General features: G+C 40.6%; 1 protein-coding gene across 5 annotated transcripts in view; it reads left to right on the forward strand.

Moving 5' to 3' along the window:
* LOC141273710 (rap1 GTPase-GDP dissociation stimulator 1-like) overlaps positions 1-23,997 on the forward strand; it is a 592,027-nt gene that overhangs the window by 546,938 nt on the left and 21,092 nt on the right. For all 5 annotated transcript variants that reach the window (XM_073685973.1, XM_073685978.1, XM_073685977.1 and 2 more), the window contains 2 exons: positions 18,393-18,518; positions 19,194-19,333. In XM_073685973.1, the coding sequence (XP_073542074.1) occupies positions 18,393-18,518; positions 19,194-19,333 (266 nt within the window). The remainder of the gene's footprint in view (positions 1-18,392; positions 18,519-19,193; positions 19,334-23,997) is intronic.

Genomic DNA, 23,997 nt, shown 5'->3' on the forward strand with positions numbered 1-23,997 from the left:
GTATAGATGGACTAATAGACCAAGTCCCACACACCGCTAGAAGCCCAAATATTTTTTCAGAGCTAGATGCAGAAAATTTTTTTATTCAATTTGCAACCTGATGGAGGTCAGTATAGATGGACTAATAGACCAAGTCCCACACACTGCTAGAAGCCCAAATATTTTTTCAGAGCTAGATGCAGAAAAAAATTATTTTTAATTTGCAACCTGATGGAGGTCAGTATAGATGGACTAATAGACCAAGTCCCACACACCGCTAGAAGCCCAAATATTTTTTCAGAGCTAGATGCAGAAAAAAATTATTTTTAATTTGCAACCTGATGGAGGTCAGTATAGATGGACTAATAGACCAAGTCCCACACACCGCTAGAAGCCCAAATATTTTTTCAGAGCTAGATGCAGAAAAAAATTATATTCAATTTGCAACCTGCTGGAGGTCAGTATAGAAGGACTAATAGAACAAGTCCCACACACTGCTAGAAGCCCAAATATTTTTTCAGAGCTAAATGAAGAAAAAAATTATTTTTAATTTGCAACCTGATGGAGGTCAGTATAGATAGACTAATAGACCAAGTCCCACACACTGCTAGAAGCCCAAATATTTTTTCAGAGCTAGATGCAGAAAAAAATTATTTTTAATTTGCAACCTGATGGAGGTCAGTATAGATGGACTAATAGACCAAGTCCCACACACTGCTAGAAGCCCAAATATTTTTTCAGAGCTAGATGCAGAAAAAAATTATTTTTAATTTGCAACCTGATGGAGGTCAGTATAGATGGACTAATAGACCAAGTCCCACACACCGCTAGAAGCCCACATATTTTTTCAGAGCTAGATGCAGAAAAAAATTATATTCAATTTGCAACCTGCTGGACGTCAGTATAGAAGGACTAATAGAACAAGTCCCACACACTGCTAGAAGCCCAAATATTTTTTCAGAGCTAAATGAAGAAAAAAATTATTTTTAATTTGCAACCTGATGGAGGTCAGTATAGATGGACTAATAGACCAAGTCCCACACACTGCTAGAAGCCCAAATATTTTTTCAGAGCTAGATGCAGAAAAAAATTATTTTTAATTTGCAACCTGATGGAGGTCAGTATAGATGGACTAATAGACCAAGTCCCACACACCGCTAGAAGCCCAAATATTTTTTCAGAGCTAGATGCAGAAAAAAATTATATTCAATTTGCAACCTGCTGGAGGTCAGTATAGAAGGACTAATAGAACAAGTCCCACACACTGCTAGAAGCCCAAATATTTTTTCAGAGCTAAATGAAGAAAAAAATTATTTTTAATTTGCAACCTGATGGAGGTCAGTATAGATAGACTAATAGACCAAGTCCCACACACTGCTAGAAGCCCAAATATTTTTTCAGAGCTAGATGCAGAAAAAAATTATTTTTAATTTGCAACCTGATGGAGGTCAGTATAGATGGACTAATAGACCAAGTCCCACACACTGCTAGAAGCCCAAATATTTTTTCAGAGCTAGATGCAGAAAAAAATTATTTTTAATTTGCAACCTGATGGAGGTCAGTATAGATGGACTAATAGACCAAGTCCCACACACCGCTAGAAGCCCAAATATTTTTTCAGAGCTAGATGCAGAAAAAAATTATATTCAATTTGCAACCTGCTGGACGTCAGTATAGAAGGACTAATAGAACAAGTCCCACACACTGCTAGAAGCCCAAATATTTTTTCAGAGCTAAATGAAGAAAAAAATTATTTTTAATTTGCAACCTGATGGAGGTCAGTATAGATGGACTAATAGACCAAGTCCCACACACTGCTAGAAGCCCAAATATTTTTTCAGAGCTAGATGCAGAAAAAAATTATTTTTAATTTGCAACCTGATGGAGGTCAGTATAGATGGACTAATAGACCAAGTCCCACACACCGCTAGAAGCCCAAATATTTTTTCAGAGCTAGATGCAGAAAATTTTTTTATTCAATTTGCAACCTGATGGAGGTCAGTATAGATGGACTAATAGACCAAGTCCCACACACTGCTAGAAGCCCAAATATTTTTTCAGAGCTAGATGCAGAAAAAAATTATTTTTAATTTGCAACCTGATGGAGGTCAGTATAGATGGACTAATAGACCAAGTCCCACACACTGCTAGAAGCCCAAATATTTTTTCAGAGCTAGATGCAGAAAAAAATTATTTTTAATTTGCAACCTGATGGAGGTCAGTATAGATGGACTAATAGAACAAGTCCCACACGCTGCTAGAAGCCCAAATATTTTTTCAGAGATAAATGAAGAAAAAAATTATTTTTAATTTGCAACCTGATGGAGGTCAGTATAGATGGACTAATAGACCAAGTCCCACACACTGCTAGAAGCCCAAATATTTTTTCAGAGCTAGATGCAGAAAAAAATTATTTTTAATTTGCAACCTGATGGAGGTCAGTATAGATGGACTAATAGACCAAGTCCCACACACCGCTAGAAGCCCAAATATTTTTTCAGAGCTAGATGCAGAAAAAAATTATATTCAATTTGCAACCTGCTGGAGGTCAGTATAGAAGGACTAATAGAACAAGTCCCACACACTGCTAGAAGCCCAAATATTTTTTCAGAGCTAAATGAAGAAAAAAATTATTTTTAATTTGCAACCTGATGGAGGTCAGTATAGATGGACTAATAGACCAAGTCCCACACACTGCTAGAAGCCCAAATATTTTTTCAGAGCTAGATGCAGAAAAAAATTATATTCAGTTTGCAACCTGATGGAGGTCAGTATAGATGGACTAATAGAATGATGCTATGCCCAAAAGATTTTACTTCACTAGGTGCAGTAAAAAAATTGGTATTCTATACACAGGTGGTATATCTTGCAACACAGATAGGCTGCTCCACTGACTAGCACACTCTGCAATAGGCCAAAAAGGATTAGCTTTGCTAGATTCAGCCAAATGCTGTGAAAAAAACTTGCACAGCACTGGCACAGACCTGCCTGGCAAAAACTGATAGGAACTGATGTAACCTAGTCCTGAAAAGGACTCCAATTACAATTAGTCTTTACTCCCACAATCTATCTATTTAAGAGCACAGACCTGCCTGATAAAAGTCGTAGGAAATGCTGTAACCTAGTCCTTAAAAGGACTGCAATCACAACTATTCCCTACTCCCAAGCTATCTGTATATTTGTGCGAAAATTGGCTTGAAATTAACAAGGTATAGCGCACACAGCAACAGCGGTGCCGTCTAACACGCAGCTGCAGCAGTGAGAAAATGGTGGCGACGGGGAAAATGGCTTGGTCTTATAGGGCAAGGACATGTGACATACACTGCCAATCACACATGCCCTTGCTTGTGTGAAAAAAAGCACTTCGCTCCGTGTGTGCGCTGCTGATAGGCTGACAGATTGCACCTCCCCACTGCAAATGCGGGAAAGAGAAAAAAAAATGGAGATCTTCATTGTTCCTGCAGAGATCCATCCCCTGCCCCTCCCCCCGCCCCGCTGTACACTCAAACTGCGTATTAACATTAATTTTCATCATTACTGAGAAAAAATCCAGTTATGATTTTGGTGCACGAACAGTTATCGAACATAACCTCGAACAGCCGAATTTTTCTCAAATTGTTCGTGTTCGCCGACCGGCTCGAACACCGCCCAAAACAGCTCGAATTTGAGATTGGCGAACAGTTCGAGTAGAACAACGCTCATCTCTAGACTTGAGAACCAAAATTGTTGAAAAATATCATCAATCTCAAGGTTACAAGTCCATCTCCAGAGATATTGATGTTTCTTTGTCCACAGTGCACAACATAAGCAAGAAGTTTACAACCCATGACACTGTAGCTAATCTCCCTGGACGTGAATGGCAGAGAAAATTGATGGAATGTTGCAACGCAGGACAGTCTGGATAGTGGATAAGCATCCCAGTCAAGTTCCAAAGAAATTTAAGCTATTCTACAGGTTCAGGGTGCATAAGTGTCAGCGCAAACTGTCCGTCGACATTTGAATGAAATGAAACGCTACGGCTGGAGATCCCCACTGCTGACACAGAGACATAAAAAAGCTAGACTGCAGTTTGCCAAAATGTTCGTGAGTAAGCCTAATTCCTTCTGGGAAAGCATCTTGTGGACAGATGAGACCAAGATAGAGCTTTTTGGTAAAGCACATCATTCTTTGAGGCCTACAAAGAAAAGAACACAGTACCTACAGTCAAATATGGTGACGGTTCAAAGATGTTTTGGGGTTGCTTTGCTGTTTCTGGCATTGGGTGCCTTAACTGTGTTCAAGACATCATGAAATCTGAAGATTACCAAAGAATTTTGGGTCCCAATGTAGTTACTTCTCCATTAACCCCACCCTCATCTCAGTAACAGTACACACATACTTAGATAAATCCTATTAAACCAAAACCAGCCCTGCTTAAAATCTACTGAACTCTAGAAACAAAACTGCAGGAATTATAGGTTCACTATCCCAAAGTCATGTACCCATTTGCTTGGTGCTCTGGGGGTTTCTTTCACACAGCTACTGGTACATCTCACTAAATTAGAATATCATCAAAAAGTTAATTTATTTCAGTTCTTTAATACAAAAAGTGAAGCTCATATTATATAGATTCATTACAAACAGAGTGATCTATTTCAAGTGTTTATTTCTGTTAATGTTGATGATTATGGCTTACAGCCAATGAAAACACAAAAGTCATTATCTCAGTATATTTGAATAATTAACAAAAAAACACTTGCAAAGGCTTCCTAAGCATTTAAAAAGGTCCCTTAGTCTGTTCCAGTAGGCTCCACAATCATGGGGAAGACTGCTGACTTGACAGATGTCCAGAAGGCAGTCATTGACACATTAAGTTAATGCAAAGTAAATTTTGCACTTCATTTGGAAATCAAGGTCCCAGAGTCTACAGGAAGAGTGGAGAGGCACACAATCCAAGTTGCTTGAGGTCTAGTGTGAAGTTTCCACAATCAGTGATGGTTTGGGGAGCCATGTCATCTGCTGGTGTAGGACCACTGTGTTTTATCAAGACCAAAGTCAGTGCAGCCGTCTACCAGGAAATTTTTAGAGCACTTCATGCTTCCCTCTGCCAAGAAGCTTTTTAGAGATGGAAAGTTCCAATACCTGGTTTTAAAATCACAGTATCACTGCACTTGATTGGACAACAAACTCGTCTGACCTTAACCCCATAGAGAATATATGGAGTATTGTCAAGAGGAAGATGAGAGACACCAGACCCAACAATGCAGACGAGCTGAAGGCTGCTATCAAAGCAACCTGGGCTTCCATAACACCTCAGCAGTGCCACAGGCTGATCGCCTCCATGCCACGCCGCATTGATGCAGTAATTGATGCAAAAGGAGCCCGACCAAGTATTGAGGCATTTACTGAACATACATTTCAGTAGGCCAACATTTTGGATTTAAAAAACATTTTTCAAGCTGTTGTTATAAAGTATTCTAATTTACTGAGATAATGACTTTTGTGTTTTCATTGGCTGTAAGCCATAATCATCAACATTAACAGAAATAAACACTTGAAATAGATCACTCTGTTTGTAATGACTCTATATAATATATGAGTTTCACTCTTTGTATTGAAGAACTGAAATAAATGAACCTTTTGATGATATTCTAATTTAGTGAGAAGCACCTGTATGTTTTTTGAATACCTTCAGAAAAAAATCATGGCGACATGCTGTTTATGATCTAAATAAATGAAATAAAATTACCCATTAAAGTCTACAATCACCGTGTTTAATCCCTGCGCTGTCTTTAACATAGTACTGGATAGGAGAAGCTTTGTAATTTATTTATTGTTTTTTATCACACGAGAAAATCACTGAAGAAAAACTGATGGTAGAAACTGATGCACTGAACAGGATACTGCTGAAAATCATATTGCGTACAAAAAAAAAATCACATTCACTTGATAGATGAAGAAACAAAGTAAAATATTTTTTTATTCTTTTCAATGTAGAAAAAGTAACTGATACAATATAATCAATTAGGTCATTAGATCTACCGTAATTGAATTTCCTGTCCTGAAAAGTGGAGCCACTTCCTCATGTGTGTGACATTTTAAAGTGTACAGCATAGTACACACTGACTTCAGGAGGACGTTCATGTGACTGATTTATCTCTTAAATTCACATTTGTCTGATAAATTTGCTTCATGTAATAGAGTCTCCAACAAACCTAAGCAGCATCTAATGGTAATATTGAATTTAGCTGCTATCAGTGTTCTAGTCTTCCAACATATATACATGCCGTGACATATCCTCTCCATTTGTTACACTCAATTTAGGGATTTACATGTATAGATTCTAAAACAGTTTTGATTGAATTATTGTCAGATTTTGAAAGGTCCCAAATCTATTAGGACAATAGAAGACAGAGAGGGAGAAGAAATGCATTAGAAGAGATTTTTCTTCTTGTAATCGGAAAATGCTGTAAGCAGGAGCGTTAAGCGAGTCATCCATCATATCCGGCATAGCAGAAGGACACATACAATGTAATCCATCAATTACCTTATGAAGCGTGCAAGAAAAATAATTACCAAATCCAAGGCTTTTTTTTTTAATAATAGTTCATAGGCTAAGCTCGTACAGCTAAGTCTGGGATTCATAGATAGAAGGATATTTGCAGCAGGGGTCACTGCTGTTGGAGATTGTTATTCATTGTCTATAGCATTTCAATAGAAGGAATACAAGTGACCCTGCATGTGGGCAACTGGGAGACGGCGAAGCTCCATGTCTGCATAGCAATGTTTAAGGGCTCATTCAAACGAGCGTATTAAATGTCCGTGTGCTGTCCTTTATGTAAAATGGATAGCATATGGACAGCACACTGACCAATGTAGTAGTGCACATGTACACTTTTAAATGGGGACCGGTCAGTGGGTATATGTGTAACGAAAAAAAAAAAATCACAGTATTCTCTTCTTTAATTCATATTTCAGATCAGACTTACCCATTCATTATAAGTTAATGGGTGAACAAAAAACAGATCACACAGGAGTTACCATTAGGGATGGGCGAACCCTAACAGTAAAGTTTGGACTCCGAACACGAACTTCTCCTGGAAGTTTGTGTTACTAATCGGGTTCGGTAGCCTGAACAAAGCTTGTTGAAAAGCTCCATTGCAGCCATACCAAGTATTGGCATGGCTGTGATTGGCCGGCACATATGTAAAAAATAAATAAACAAGTAAACAATATAAAAAAATAAAGACGTGGGGTCCCCTCTTTTTTTATAACAAGCGCAGGTAAAACAGACAGCTGCAACTGCAGCCCACAACTGTTTATCTTGGCTAGTCAACCAAACTGAGGGGTCCCCATGCGTTTTGTTTTAAATTATTTAAATAAATAATAATAAAAAAAACGGCCTGGGGTCCCCCCTATTTTTGATAACCAGCCAAGGTAAAGCAGAAAGCTGGGGGCTAGTATTCTCAGGCTGGGAAGGTCCATTGATATTTGGCCCTCCCAAGCCTAAAAATAGCAACCCGCAGCCACCCCAGAATTGGGGCATCCATTAAATGTTTTTGGAATCGGTGGAGGTCCCAGTGATGGGGAATAAATCCACTGTACCACAGATTGGGGATAACTTCCAAACTGGAGAATATTTTTTAATTCTTTAGAAATGTTGTGAAGCAGCAGTTCATGCGAGAAACCCAATAACAGAGCAGAGCTGAAGCTGTTTTGTAGGGTGAAAAGGGCTAAATCTCCTCTGATCCGATGTGCAGGACTAATCAACAATTACTGCAAACATTTAGATGCAGTTATTGCTGCACATGTAATATTGGAGATCATTTTCTTAAAAAAAAATTCCAAAGTCTAATATTTTTAACTCATTTATTCGATTTGGTTCGTTAGTTACTTTTAGGATTTGTGTGATAATCTGTTGTAGTTTTACATCAAATTTATGCTAAAATCTGGAAAATTCTGAAGGGGTCCCAAACTTTCAAGCATCATTGTATTTCCGGAACAAGAGCTAACAACCAGCATAGCAAGGCAAGGAATTAATAGACTTGTCTATTCACCCAGATTTATCAGGAATCACCATATTTTAGATCCCCATCACCATGTCACCATTATGCTGCCCTGTGAATAGAAAGCAAGAGTTTTGAATGTCCGTCTGCCGTATTCATCCTTTTCACCGGCAAGTCTTATAGATCTGAATATCTTTTTACTGCTGTATGGATCAGTGCAGTTTTCTGGATACAGAGGTTACCATTAGAAATGATCGAATAAATCAGAGTGAAACTGATTTCTACTTGAATATTCCAAAAATCCACATTCGTATTTTGAAATACACTTCCATGCATAATTAACAAAATAGCAGCTGTTGCCTGCCACTTTTCTGAGCCATAAAGGGTCAGCAAACGATTAAAAAATAAAAAAAAATACTTACCTTAGCGCTCACCTCTCCGGCTCTTGCTGCATCTTCTGATCACCGCCATGAGCACTGAAATCAGAACGCTTCTCATACTAGGTTAAGCTTCCAGCTCTGATGAGATCAGGGACGGTTTTGCACATTCGTGTGCATGGTAATGCCATACGTCGTGACATCATGACCTTTCGCTCACTTGTGCAGAACTGTCCTGATCAGAGCTAGTGAGCGTCAAAAAGATGCGAATACATTTGAACATGGGAAGAAGGGAGCAGCGTCTCCCAGGCCTGGCATGAGTGCCCCCTCTGGCACACGTGCCATAGATTTGCCACCACTGATCTACAGCAATGAAAATGCTGTTGTAAAATAAGGTATAAAAATGGTAATGTGACTTAAACGCCTTCCTGCCAAAGCCAGATATGGCCTTTCAGCTGAACCACTTTTTTTTATTTTTACTTTGTTATTGTTGCGTTCTAAGAGCAATACATTTTTTTTATTTTTTAAGTAACAAAGGTGAATGAGGGCTTGGTTTTTATCTTGATGAGTTGTATTTCTCAATACATTATTTTGGGGTACATATAACTTGTTACCATACGTTTATTAACTTGTTATGTGGGAGAATTATACAAACCCAATTCCCAAAAAGTTGTAAATCTTTTATAGCCATATTTTATTCACAGCAGAACACAGATCAGAAATTAAACTTTGGACATTTTTCTATCTCATTAGAAAAAATTAACTGTAATTTTATTAATTAAAATTAACAGTCTGTAAATGTCTGGGAAGTAAGGAGACAGTTTCTGGAGTTTTGGGAGAGGAATGTTGTCCTATTCTTGTCTGATGTAGGATTTTTGCAGCTCCACAGTCCGGGTTTTTTGCTGGATTATTTGTTTGATAAAGTCATTGTCTGGACGGAGCATATATTGTTGTAAAACCCCTATATAATGCGCAGCAATGATAGTGCCTTCAGGGATGGGTAAGCTTCCGATACTATTGGCACCAATGCCTCCCATACATCAGAGATGCAGGATTTTGAATTGTGTCGGATAACAGGCTGGATGGTCCTGTTGCTCTTGATGCCACAGGACACAGGGTTCATGGTTTCCATAAAGGATTTCACTTTTTGATTCATCTTACCACAGAACAGTTTATCATGATTCATCACAAATGAGCTCAGGCCCATAGAAGACAGCAGTGCTTCTGGATTGTATTGATATATGGCTTCTTCTTTATATGATGGAACTTTAACTTTCATTTGAGGATTGCACGGCTGACTGTGTTCACAGACAATGATTTCTGGAAGTATTCCTGAGCCCATGCAGTGACATTCAGAACATTCCTGCTTTTAATGCAGTGCCTCTTGAGGGCTCATAGATCATGAGCATCCAGTAACATTGGCCTTTTTCCATTGTACACATAGATTTCTCCAGAATTTCTGAATCCACTGCACCTTTTCTCCTAAGAGATCTTTAACGCGATTGGTGGGAGCCTGATCTGCTTAGAATTAAAAAAGCCTAAAACATAAAAAAAAAAATCGAGTTACTCTTTATCAGCCCATCTAAACAAGGCTGCCAATCATCCGATGCACAAGCAATATGTTCATTTGTCAGGTGAAATTATTTTTAAGCTTGCTTAAATTTCATCATCCTTGCCAAACATCATCCTGTATAATCAGGACATGTGCTGCCGAGAACACTGTTATTCTATGCGAATATGAGATGTTAACGCTCGTTCTGTGTGCATGAAAATGCAATCAGCCTGTCTATAAAGGCTATTTATACGATCAACTTCATATAGTGATTGTTTAAAATCCAGGATTGGTCAGTGTAAATGTACTCTTAAATCGAGGTACCGTATAAGTCTCATCCCTTTCTTCTTTATCTGACGCCATGGTGACTTTCACAGCCACAGCTCATCTTTGCAGACTTCCCTCTTCTCCAGTCTTCTGCAGAATATCCCAATATACTGCCCTTAAAAATATCATGTCATTACAGTGCCCCCCTGATTAAAAATATATACCTGTGCTGTGCCTAAATAAGTCCTATACTGTGCTCGTTGACTAAATAATTTCCACTCACTGTACTCCCTGCTCAAGAAATACACCCACACTGACCCTCCTATGATTCATGACTTTCACACTGTTGTCTCCTATAAAATATTGCCTACACACCATCCTTCTTATATACTATGATCACCACACTGTCCGCCCTTATGAACTATAACATCCATATAATTCTCCCTTATGAACTTTGATGCCACATCGTCCTCTCTAATGAACTATGGTCACCACGCTGTCAGTAATAGTTCACACTGCCCTTGTCTCCACACTGCCCTTGTCTCCACACTGCCCTCCCACACTATCTCTCTCTATGTGGTTCCCAGCTTCAGAGCGCCCCATGCTGCTCCCTTTTCACACTTTAGGCCACGGCCCCACTATCAGTATTTGGTCAGTATTTTTCCTCAGGAGTGGGAGCCAAAACCAGGAAATGGTAATAAATGCAGAATTGGTGACTTGTTCTTATTATACCTTTTCTCTTTTTGTTCCTCACCTGGTTTTGGCTCCCACTTGTAAAAAAAAAAATACTGAACAAATACTGACCAAATACTGATAGTGGGGCCGTGGCCTTAACCTCACACTCTTCACTGCCCCCCCTACACTGCTCCCATGCCATAGTATGCCTTCACACAGCCCCTCCTTCTGTATACTGCACCCCCATACTGTGCCCTTACATTATCCCTCCCTTTGTATACTGTCCCGAATACTTTGCCTTTACACTATTCTTCCTTCTGTATATTGCCCCTATACTATGTCCTTACATTACACTTCCTTCTGTATACTGCCACCTCACATACTATACTCTCCACCCCACCCATACAGTACCCCGTAACTGTCCCTCCTTTTGCATACTGCCCCCTCCCATGCTGTGCCGTCACACGGTCACTCCTTCTGTATAATGAACACACTGCTCCTCCCCAGTCTACAGTAATAGACTCTTGTCTCTACTATGGGGCTCTTACCATCTCCCAGCTACTGCATCTTTGCTGCCTTCGTGGCACTGCAGCGATATCAGGAGCATGATCACACCACTGCACATCAGGGCAGTGAACGGATTAGTGCTCCTTTGCCCATACAACGCCGATGTGCTTGCATCATCTGTACTGCGTCCTAAAGCCACTAACACAATTGGGAAGAGAGGCAGAGAGCCTCCACATGTCATGTTCCCTCACTCCCTCCACAAAGATTCTAGTTTTGCTATTTGGTCTGGTGGCTAATACGGCCCTCCCTATAGGTGTAATGTAGTTGTCCTAATATCTTTGTTCATACACTGTATATTTAATATAAAAACACTTTAAAACAATAGCTTATTTTCTGATGGCACATTTGCTTTAAGCTCTGCTTACCACTTATGCACAATAATCACATTGAATGAATTACTATCTTCCTTTATCCAGTGCATGCAGCATGCCAGGCAATAGAAGTATAAAGAAGTGAAGCTCTTTATATGTTTTCTTCAAAACTGCATAATATTTACATTATATATATATATATATATATATATATATATGTATATATATATATATATATATTATATATATATATATATACACAGTACAGACCAAAAGTTTGGACTCACCTTCTCATTTAAAGATTTTTCTGTATTTTCATGACTATGAAAATTGTACATTCACACTGAAGGCATCAAAACTATGAAATAACACATGTGGAATTATATACTTAACAAAAAAGTGTGAAACAACTGAAAATATGTCTTATATTCTAGGTTCTTCAAAGTAGCCACCTTTTGCTTTGATGACTGCTTTGCACACTCTTGCCATTCTCGTGATGAACTTCAAGAGGTAGTCACCGGAAATGGTCTTCCAACTATCTTGAAGGAGTTCCCAGAGATGCTTAGCACTTGTTGGCCCTTTTGCCTTCACTCTGCGGTCCAGCTCACCTCAAACCATCTCGATTGGGTTCAGGTCTGGTGACTGTGGAGGCCAGGTCATCTGGTGTAGCACCCCATCACTCTCCTTCATGGTCAAATAGCCCTTACACAGCCTGGAGGTGTGTTTGGGGTCATTGTCCTGTTGATAAATAAATGATGGTCCAACTAAACGCAAACCGGATGGAATAGCATGCCGCTGCAAGAACCTGTGGTAGCCATGCTGGTTCAGTATGCCTTCAATTTTGAATAAATCCCAAACAGTGTCACCAGCAAAGCACCCCACACCATCACACCTCCTCCTCCATGCATCACGGTGGGAACCAGGCATGTAGAAGTCCATCCGTTCACCTTTTCTGCGTCCACAAAGACACGGTGGTTGGAACCAAAGATCTCAAATTTGGACTCATCAGACCAAAGCACAGATTTCCACTGGTCTAATGTCCATTCCTTGTGTTCTTTAGCCCAAACAAGTCTCTTCTGCTTGTTGCCAGGCCTTAGCCGTGGTTTCCTAGCAGCTTTTTTACCATGAAGGCCTGCTGCACAAAGTCTCCTCTTAACAGTTGTTGTAAAGATGTGTCTGCTGCTAGAAATCTGTGTGGCATTGACCTGCTCTCTAATCTGAGCTGCTGTTAACCTGCGATTTCTGAGGCTGGAGACTCAGATAAACTTATCCTCAGAAGCAGAGGTGACTCTTGGTCTTCCTTTCCTGGGGCGGTCCTCATGTGAGCCAGTTTCTTTGTAGCGCTTCATGGTTTTTGCAACTGCACTTGGGGACACTTTCAAAGTTTTCCCAATTTTTCGGACTGACTGACCTTCATTTCTTAAACTAATGATGGTCACTCATTTTTCTTTACTTAGCTGCTTTTTTCTTGCCATAATACAAATTCTAACAGTCTATTCAGTAGGACTATCAGCTGTGTATCCACCAGACTTCTGCACAACATAACTGATGGTCCCAACCCCATTTATAAGGCAAGAAATCCCACTTATTAAACCTGACAGGGCACACCTGTGAAGTGAAAACCATTTCAGGTGACTACCTCTTGAAGCTCATCAAGAGACTGCCAAGAGTGTGCAAAGCAGGCATCAAAGCAAAAGGTGGCTACTTTGAAGACCCTAGAATATAAGACATAGTTTCAGTTGTTTCACACTTTTTTGTTAAGGATAGAATTCCACATGTGTTAATTCATAGTTGTGATGTCTTCAGTGTGAATGTACAATTTTCATAGTCATAAAAATACAGAAAAATCTTTAAATGAGAAGGTATGTCCAAACTTTTGGTCTGTACTGTATATATATATATATATATATATATATATATATATATATATATATATATATATATATATATACAGTCATGGCCAAAAGTATTGAGAATGAGACAAATAGTAATTTTTCCAAAGTTTACTGCTTCATTTTTTGTAGTGGCAATTTGCATATACTCCTGAATGTCAAAGAGTGATCAGCTTAACAGCAATTACTGTACTTGCAAAGTCAATATTTGCCCAGAAAATGAACTTTAACCCCCAAAACACATTTCAACATCATTGCAGTCCTGCCTTAAAAGGAGCAGCTAACATCGTTTTAGTGATTGATCCATTAACACAGGTGTGGGTGTTGATGAGGACAGGGCTGGCGATCAATCAGTCATGATTAAGTAAGAATGACATCACTGGACACTTTAAAAGGAGGCTGGTTCTTGGTATCATTGTTTCTCTTCAGTTAACCATGGTTATCTCTAAAGAAACACGTGCAGCCATCATTGCACTGCACAAAAATGGCCTAACAGGGAAGAGTATCGCAGCTACAAAGATTGCACCTCAGTCAACAATCTGTCGCATCATCAAGAACTTCAAGGAGAGTGCTTCCATTGTTGTCAAAAAGGCTCCAGGGCGCCCAAGAAAGACCAGCAAGCGCCAGGACCGTATCTTAAAACTGTTTCAGCTGCGGGATCGGACTACCAGCAGTGCCGAGCTTGCTCAGGAATGGCAGCAGGCTGGTGTGAGTGCTTCTGCACGCACTGTGAGGCGGAGACTCTTTGAGCAAGGGCTGGTTTCAAGGAGGGCAGCAAAGAAGCCACTTCTCTCCAGAAAAAACATCAGGGACCGACTGATATTCTGCAAAAGGTACAGGGAGTGGACTGCTGAGGACTGGGGCAAAGTCATTTTCTCTGATGAATCCCCTTTTCGATTGTTTGGGTCACCTGGAAAACAGCTTATTCGGAGAAGAAGAGGTGAGCGCTACCACCAGTCTTGTCTCATGCCAACTGTAAAGCATCCTGAAACCATTCATGTGTGGGGTTGCTTCTCAGCCAAGGGAATCAGCTCACTCACAGTCTTGCCTAAAAACACAGCCATGAAAAAAGAATGGTACCAGAATGTCCTCCAAGAGCAACTTCTCCCAACCGTCCAAGAGCAGTTTGGCGCCCAACAATGCCTTTTCCAGCATGATGGAGCACCTTGCCATAAAGCAAAGGTGATAACTAAATGGCTCATGGAACAAAACATAGAGATTTTGGGTCCATGGCCTGGAAACTCCCCAGATCTTAATCCCATTGAGAACTTGTGGTCAATCATCAAGAGACGGGTGGACAAACAAAAACCAACAAATTCTGGCAAAATGCAAGCATTGATTATGCAAGAATGGACTGCTATCAGTCAGGATTTGGTCCAAAAGTTGATTGAGAGCATGCCAGGGAGAATTACAGAGGTCTTGAAGAAGAAGGGGCAACACTGCAAATATTGACTTGCTGCATTAACTCATTCTAACTGTCAATATAACCTATTGGTACTCATAATATGATTGCAATTATATTTCTGTATGTGATATAAACATCAGACAAACACTAATAAAAACCAGAGGCCAGCAGATCATGTGAAAATATAATTTTGGTGTCATTCTCAAAACTTTTGGCCATGACTGTATATATATATATATATATATATATATATATATATATATATATATATATATATATATATTAAACAGGGAGCTCCTCTTCAGACAACATCTCTCCGGGTTACTTTGTTTTCTTCTTAAGACTATGGGGTTTATGTGTTAGACGGCTGGTGTGAAAAGACAGTGACGATTTTCAATAATGTAGTTTTCTCTTACTTTATTAATACATACAAAATCTAGTTTGAAAAAACAAACCCATAGAGAACCTTGATAGTCTTCCCACTTACCTTCTCCATCTATGTAAGGGTAGATAAGCGGCCATCAGAAACAAGGAAAAAAAGGCACCATTCATGATTTATATGCTTTTTCAACCCGACCAATAAATTTCATATCTGCTTATTCCTTTTTAACTGTTGCGTTTTTGTTTTGTTTGTTTTTAAAATACTTGCTATTTTCATACTTCATTGTTTTTTTCACCTCTGTTTTCCATTGTGAGACATAGGTTGTCTTTTCTCCCATCCACTTCATAGCCACCAACAAATGTACCAAAAATAATTGCTTCTAAATCAATTATTTGCATTTATTTTATTATTCACATATCCCGAAATACAGTGGGGAAAATAAGTATTTGATACACTGCCGATTTTGCAAGTTTTCCCACCTACAAGAATGGAGAGGTCTGTAATTTTTATCATAGGTACACTTCAACTGTGACAGAATCTAAAAATAAAAACAGAAAAATACATTGTATGAATTTTACATATTTCATGCAATAAAATGCAATTTAATTAAGTAAGTATTTGATCACCTACCAACCAGCAAAATATCTGGCTCTCACAGACCTGTTAGTTTTTCTTTAAGAAGCTCTCCTACTCTGCACTCATTACCTGTACTAATTGCACCTGTTTGAACTTGTTACTTGTATAAAAGACACTTGTTCACACACTCAATGAATCACACTCCAACCTCTCCACCATGGCCAAATCCAACGAGCTGTCTAAGGACACCAGGGACAAGATTGAAGACCTGAACAAGGCTGAGATGTGATACAGGAAATAGGCAAGTAGCTTGGTGAGAAGGCAACAACTGTTGGCACAACTATTAGAAAATTGAAGAAACACAAGATGACTGTCAATCTTCCTCGGTCTGGGGCTCCATGCCAGATCTCGCCTCGTGGGGTAAGGGTGATTCTGAGAAAGGTCAGGAATCAGCCCAGAACTAAATGAGAGGACCTGGTCAATGACCTGAAGAGAGCTGTGACCACAGTCTCAAACATTACCGTTAGTAACACACTACACCGTCATGGATTAAAATCCTGCAGGACACGCAAGGGTCCCCCTGCTCACGCCAGCACCTGTCCAGGCTTGTTTGAAGTTCGCCAGTCACCATCTGGATGATCCAGAGGAGGCATTGGAGAAGGTCATGTGGTCAGATGAGACCAAAATAGAACATTTTGGTATCAACTCCACTCGCTGTGTTTGGAGGAAGAAGAAGGATAAGTACAACCCCAAGAACACTGTCCCAAGCGTGAAGCATAGTGGGGGAAGCATTATACTTTGGGGGTGATTTTCTGCAAAAGGTACAGGACAACTGCACCGTATTGAAGGGATGATGGATGGGGTCATGTTTTGTGAGATTTTGGCCAACAACCTCCTTCCCTCAGTAAGAGCATTGAAGATGGGTCGTGGCTTGTTCTTCCAGCATGACAATGACCCGAAACACACAGACAGAGCAATTAAGGAATACCTCCGTAAGAAACATTTCAAGGTCCTGGAGTGGCCTAGCCAGTTTCCTCCATACCTGAACCCAATAGAAAATCTTTGGAGGGAGCGGAAACTCAATGTTGCCCATTGACAGCAAGATCTGGAAAAGATCTGTATGGAGGAGTGGGCCAAAATCCCTGCTGCAGTGTGTGCAAACTTGGTCAAGAACTACAGGAAACGTCAGACCTCTGTAATTGCAAACAAAGGTTTCTGTACCAAATATTAAGTCCTGCTTTTCTATTGTATCAAATACTTATTTCATGCAAATTAATTATGTAAAAATCATACAATGTGATTTTCTGGATTTTATTTTAAGATTCTGTCTCTCACAGTTGAAGTGTACCTACAATAAAAATTACAGACCTCTCCATTCTTTGTAGGTGGAAAAGCTTGCAAAATCGGCAGTGTATCAAATACCGTACTTACTTTCCCCACTGTACATGTTGGCATCCAAACTATCTCCATAAATTTCTCTGACTCATTTAACCAGAATTTGTATAATTTAGAACACCTCCCCTATGTGTGTCTTTTCTGCTTTATCCCTACCACACATTGAACATTCTGCGGTTATTCTTGCCGTCGATATGTCATCTATATAAGGTCACTTAAATACTACATGTTCAAATTATTGTTTTCTTAATTATTTCTTACAAATTAGGACATTTTAAAATACAGGGCTCTAAATTCATCACCTAGAAATAAAGTCAAAGTGGTATTCGTGTCTTCTAAAGTAATTGCATATTGCTAAAATCAGTGGGGTCCGACTTCTGGGACTTCCTGATTTAGGGTTTACTACCATCAGCACATTATGCTACTTAGAAGCAGTGTAAATACAAAGAGTGATACCTATATTGGCTAATATAATTTTTTGGGGTTATCCAATAAAGATATTACTCTAATAGTTTTGTCTTTTTTAGCATAAAATTATTTTCCTAGATTTTTTGGGCTAACACTGTACCACAATATAATAATTTTTTATTGTACATCACACGCAGCTAATACAAATTCAGTATAAGCTGCAAAACAGCCATTCTACTCGATGAAATCAATTGGATTGGCACAGAATGCGATTGCTTGTATACTTTGTGTGGGCTCTGCTCGTCTGGTTCTTTGTACACTTACAATCTACACAAGTTTCGCTGTACCTTATAGGAAAGAGAAATGTTAAATTGAGGCTAAGGAGATATGAGATGCCAAGAAAGTATAATAATCCCACATTTTTATACTTACAAGGTTATCTTCAGATTTATTTTCTAGCTGTGTTTATGGAAAACACATATAAAACATTAGTTTTTTGACCTATACTATATGGCAACAAATAGAAGGTGCAAAATATATCCTATTTGATTTTTCAGCTATATTTATATCAATTTATCAATAACATTTTTAACATTTTAATATGATGCATCTTATTCTTAGTAATGAACAAAGTAAGAATGCTGGAAGAAGGGGTGGCAGACAGAATCCAGATGTTGTTAAGATCAGAAATGCCCCCTGTTCAATTCAAGCTCCTGGGAACACTAAGGATGTTGACTGATGGCCAAGGTAAAACAGAAAAATTGCCGCTTTTTTGTGTTTTAACTAGAAATTCATAGCCTACTGATAAAATTCGCAATTTGAGAGTAGTCTCATCTTTTTGGAATGACTATTTCTGATAACTTCAGAAGGTAATTAGGTTCCATACTTAAAGTTATTGATGGCATCTCTCTATAATACTTCACTGTGTCTGATAGAGTCAGTGGTAAGATTATCTAGGAGTTGTGTCTGGTAATGTAGCTTAGTTGCAATCAATATCTTTTAATACAGAACTCCTTTAAAAAAATAAAATTTTAAAATGGCAAAAAAAGAAATTACGGTGATTCACGATACAGAGTAAAATATTAGTCTCACGTGAATGACACAAATAATGCTCATGCATAGCTCAAGGGCCTCAATTAATAGCTGGTGTAATATCAATCCAGGAACCAAAAAAAAAGATACAAAATGCTGTCTTTCCTCAGTACTCTACTAGAAAGGGAACCAAGGTCCAAGAATGACGTTGATTTTAAACTTGGAGTCTAGAAGAAGTTGACTGTGAGAGGGTGGTAAAGAACATAGATGCTTCTCGGTGGACACTTTTTTTTTTTTTTTATGTATCAAGACATTGAGCATTGGGCAGTTGGTGATTCCAACCTTGTCGCACCATGCAATAACATAATCTCACTCTATTTTTATGTAAAGCGGATACGGCTAGGATTCTGGGTCAAGATTCCAAGCTATTGGCTAGACTTGTGCAGTGGTGCGACGCCAAGGACCATGTTGGAGTTCGAGGAGAAGCAAATCGTCTTTTGGCATCTCTTTTACGACACAGCAAGTCTCAAGTAGGGAAATACTTATTGTTAAACAGACTTGAAATGGGGAATCCTGGCTATTTATATATATAGGTAAATGTTAGATCTGCGGGATCTGAATGTTGGAACTACCACTGATTAATGCAACCGAAACCCTTCTCCTCGTTCAATCCTTTTCCTAGTGATCACAGTACAGAGGAAGATGTTGGCAATTAAGTCAGCTCCCAACAGGGTTGTTTTGGGCTACGTTCACATGGAGCATTTTTTTTCTGCAGAAAAAAAGCTGCGTTTTACAGTTCCAGCAAAAGTTATGAGATTTCAGGAATCTCATGCAAACGCTTTTTTTTCCTGACTAAATTTCAGTGCTGCAGCGGTTTTGAAAATCTGCAGCATGTTAATTCTTTCAGCATTTTTTCACCCATAAAAAAACATAAAAAACCATGAGAAACTGCAATAACACTTCAAAAATTGCAGCAATCAGGTTTTGCTGCATTTTTGGTGACTAAAACTGATTTTATTACACATGTACTGGAAACAAATCACACTTGTAAACCACACCAAAAAAAACGTAGCAAAACACAAGGAAAAAAGCAGCGAACCCGGACTGCAGTGTTTTTATTGCCACTAGAGCAGGTTTTGGTTGCAGAAAAAAAATGCTGCATATGACCATAGCTTTAGAGCAGGGGTGTCAAACTCATTTTCAGCGAGGGCCACATCAGCATTATGATTGACTTCAAAGGGCCACTTGTAATTGTAAGGGCTTGTGCAGATGTCCGTGCAACATGGTTAAAGCATGGACTGCAATGCACACATTGGCCAGGGGCTATAAGAGAGCTGTCTCTGGGTAGTAGGGCTTTAAGACAGCTGTTTCAGTAGTAGGGGTAATAACGCTCTTCCTGGGTAGTAGGGCTAATAGTGCTCTCCCAGGATAGTAGGGCTAAGAGAGCTGTCTCTGGGTAGTAAGGCTAAGAGAGCTGTCTCTGGGTAGTAGGGCGAAGAGAGCTGTGCCATACCTCAGAGTCCAAGATAGACTGTTCCCTATGCTAAGTACTGGCTGCATCTGCTCTGATTTAAAAAAAATGGAACCACACAAAAGAGCTGGCTGACTGTGTTCTTTGTGTTCACATTTTGTACTGGCTGACTGCACTCACTGTTTGTGCTGGCTGACTGCATTCATCACTTGCGCTAGCTGACTGCATTCACCATTTGTGCAGGCTGACTGCTTTCTTGGCCTTCACTTTTTGTGCTGGCTGACTGTGATCACTGTTTGTGCTGGTTGACTGCGTTTACTCTTTGAGCTGGCTGACTGTGTTCACTGCATTCAGGTTTTGTGTTGGCTGTGTTCTCAGCCTTTACTTTTTGTGCTGGTTGACTGTGATAACTGCATTCTCTGTTCACTGGCTGGCTATGTTCATGGTGTCCACTGTTCATTCACAAAGATGGCACCTACTCCTTGTGCTGGTGCCTCTCCCTCTACTAAAAACTAGCTGCATACTCTCATATTCCAAGATCATATCAGCAACCTGTGCCTGCTTCGCCCACTCTGCTAAGCACTGGCTGTGTCCATGTAGAAAGTAGCCAGTACCTAATAGACGGTGTAGCACCTGCCTAGAGAATGGGTGCCATCTTAGATTTTGAGCTCCGATGCATGCTTTAACACTGCCCCTACTGCCTATCCTCTTTCCCCATACAGAGAGCCAGTCGGAGCAGTGTTGAAGTGTGTCCTTACCTCGCAGGCAGGGTCGACTGGGGTGTCTGGGGCCCACAATGGGAATTGACTCTAGGGGCCCACCTACAGCAATGTGCAAATATCTTTTATCCGCTATCCCTGTTATAGGGGAGCATTGACTGGCGGCTCCTGCACATCTACCGTGCACACACTATAACTGGGATGTACAATTACGGTAGTTTGCATTAAAGGGCTTCATTGGTTAAAACAAGTTATCACCGATCCATGGGCTCTACAGGATATGTGATCACTTATTGATCGTTTGGATCCGAACATTGGAAACAGCACCGATCAGAAGAATGGGGAAGTTTTATCCCTGACAGGACACTTATCCCCATTTTAACATGCAGCAACAGGTGAGATGTCTGACCGCAGCTCCATTCTTGGGGGCTTAAAAAAAAGAGCAGCGCTCACAGCCACTGAGCGAATGTATGGATCAGTGGTCGAGTCGCACATGAGCTCCAGTCTAATGGGGAGAAAAGCTCCACATTCTGCTGATTGGCTCCCAGCAGTCAGACCCCCACCAATCAATAACTTGTCACTTATCCTGTGGGGAGGTGATTACTTGTTTTCACCGGAGAACTCTTGTAAGTGCATCTCTGACACTCTGGTCCAAGTATTTAATCTCTAAGGCAACGGCCCCACTATCATTATTTGGTCAGTAGTTTTTCTCAGGGGTGGGAGCCAAAACCAGGTGAGGAACAATCACAGAAAAGGTATAATAGAAACAAGTGCACCAATTCTGCATTTATCACCCACTCCTGGTTTTGGCTCCCACTCCTGAGAAAAAATACTAACCGAATACTAACCAAATACTGATAGTGGGGCTGTGTCCTAATAGAAAAAAATATTTTCCTAGTTAATATCAGTGAGAACAAATGACCGCCATACACAACACAATCCACTATACCAACACCAATAATACCACATGGAAAAGGGACAAATACCGCCACACCATGACCAGATCACACATTACTACCACATAGTGACTGAATAAAACCACATACAAGGAACAAATACTGCCACACCATGACCGTACCACATATTACCACCACAAAGTGACCGAATAATACCACATACAAGGAACAAATACTGTCACACCATGACCAGCTCACATATTACCATCACAAAGTGACCAAATACACAATAATGATCATGAATACAAACCACAATACTAACAACACTGTTATTACCACCAGTGACATTATACTCAGGAGCTCTGTATATAGTGTCGTTGTACAGGTAATACAGTGATCACCAGTGACATTATAAACAGGAGCTCTGTATATAGTGTACAGGTAATAAAGTGATAACCGGTGACATTATACACATGAGCTCTGTATATAGTGTATAGGTAATACAGTGGTCACCAGTGACATACACAGGAGCTCTGTATATACTATATAGTGTAAGTGTACATGTAATACACTGACTCACCAGTGACGTCTCTAGGTGAAGTCCTTCATCTTCGCTTTTCTTCTTCATCTGGCACAGACCGTCATCACTTCTTCCAGGCAGGACTCATCTCTGCAGAAAATAACAGTTATCAATAACTGATCTCTTCTAGAGCACATTCCCACTTTTTCCCCCCCGACTTCTACACTACACCAGTTGAAGAAAAAGAGTGACATAGTGCCACCCTGCACAGTAACAGGACCCCCCTTTTGTCCCCTCCCATGGAAAACAGTTTCCTAAAAAGTAAATTATATTACAGAAGTAATAATGTCCCTAATTGGACTCTAAAGTAATAATGTTCCCCACTCGCCACCATAAGCTAATAATGTATGTTCCTCAATCTGCCCCCAAACAGTAATTAAGTCCCTTGTCCATCCTTGCCTCCTCATCCATATATCCATCCTGGCCCCTCCACATATATTCATCCTGCCACCCACCCCCGCATATATCCATTCTGAAACCCACTCACCCATATATCCGTCTTGGCCTCCATGTGTCCAGCATGCCCCCCCATAAATCCATCCTGGCCTCCATGTGTCCAGCCTGCCCCTGCATATATCCATCCTGGCCTCCATGTGTCCAGCCTGCCCTCTCCATAAATCCATCCTGGCCTCCATGTGTCCAGCCTGCCCCCTCCCATATATCCATCCTGGCCTCCATGTGTCCAGCCTGCCCCCTCCCGTATATCCATCCTGGCCTCCATGTGTCCAGCCTGCCCCCCATATATCCATCCTGGCCCCCCATGTGTCCAGCCCACCCCCCATATATCCATCCTGGCCCCCCATGTGTCCAGCCCACCCCCCCATATATCCATCCTGGCCTCCATGTGTCCAACCTGCCCCCCCATATATCCATCCAGGCCCCCATGTTTACAGCCTGCCCCCCCCATATATCCATTCAGGCCCCCATGTGTCCAGCCTGCCCCCCCATATTTTCTTACTGGTCCCATGTTTCCAGCCAACCTCCCCATATATCCATCCAGGCCCCCATGTGTCCAGCCTGCCTCCCCATATATCCATCCAGGCCCCCATGTGTCCAGCCTGCCTCCCCATATTTCCATTGAGGCCCCCATGTGTCCAGCCTGCCTCCCCATATATCCATTCAGACTCCCATGTGTCCAGCCTGCCTCCCCATATATCCATTCAGGCCCCCATGTTTCCAGCCTGCTCCCCCATATTTTCTTACTGGTCCCATATGTCCAGCCTACCTCCCATATACCCATCATGCCCCTCCTTATGTGTCCAGCCAGCCCCCCCTGCCATGTGTCCAGACAGGCTCCCATCCCATTCTGCATCCACACACACAAAAAAAGATTCCTCTTACCTTCTTGCGCTCCCGTGTGGTGTCCTCCTCCTCTGCTGAGATCCAGCACGCTGATAGCAGAGGCCAGCGGCTGAGTTGTGCACTTCCTTCGCAGCAGGCGCATGACGATGACAACATATGCCGGCCGGCGAAGGGAGACGCACAGCTTCAGCTGCTTCTCCGGGACGTGTGTGCATCCCTGCATACA

This window comes from Phyllobates terribilis, unplaced genomic scaffold (assembly GCF_046119375.1).
Source record: "Phyllobates terribilis strain yellow unplaced genomic scaffold, ASM4611937v1 Scaffold_5__5_contigs__length_657084704, whole genome shotgun sequence".
In the NCBI taxonomy this organism is placed as follows: domain Eukaryota; kingdom Metazoa; phylum Chordata; class Amphibia; order Anura; family Dendrobatidae; genus Phyllobates; species Phyllobates terribilis.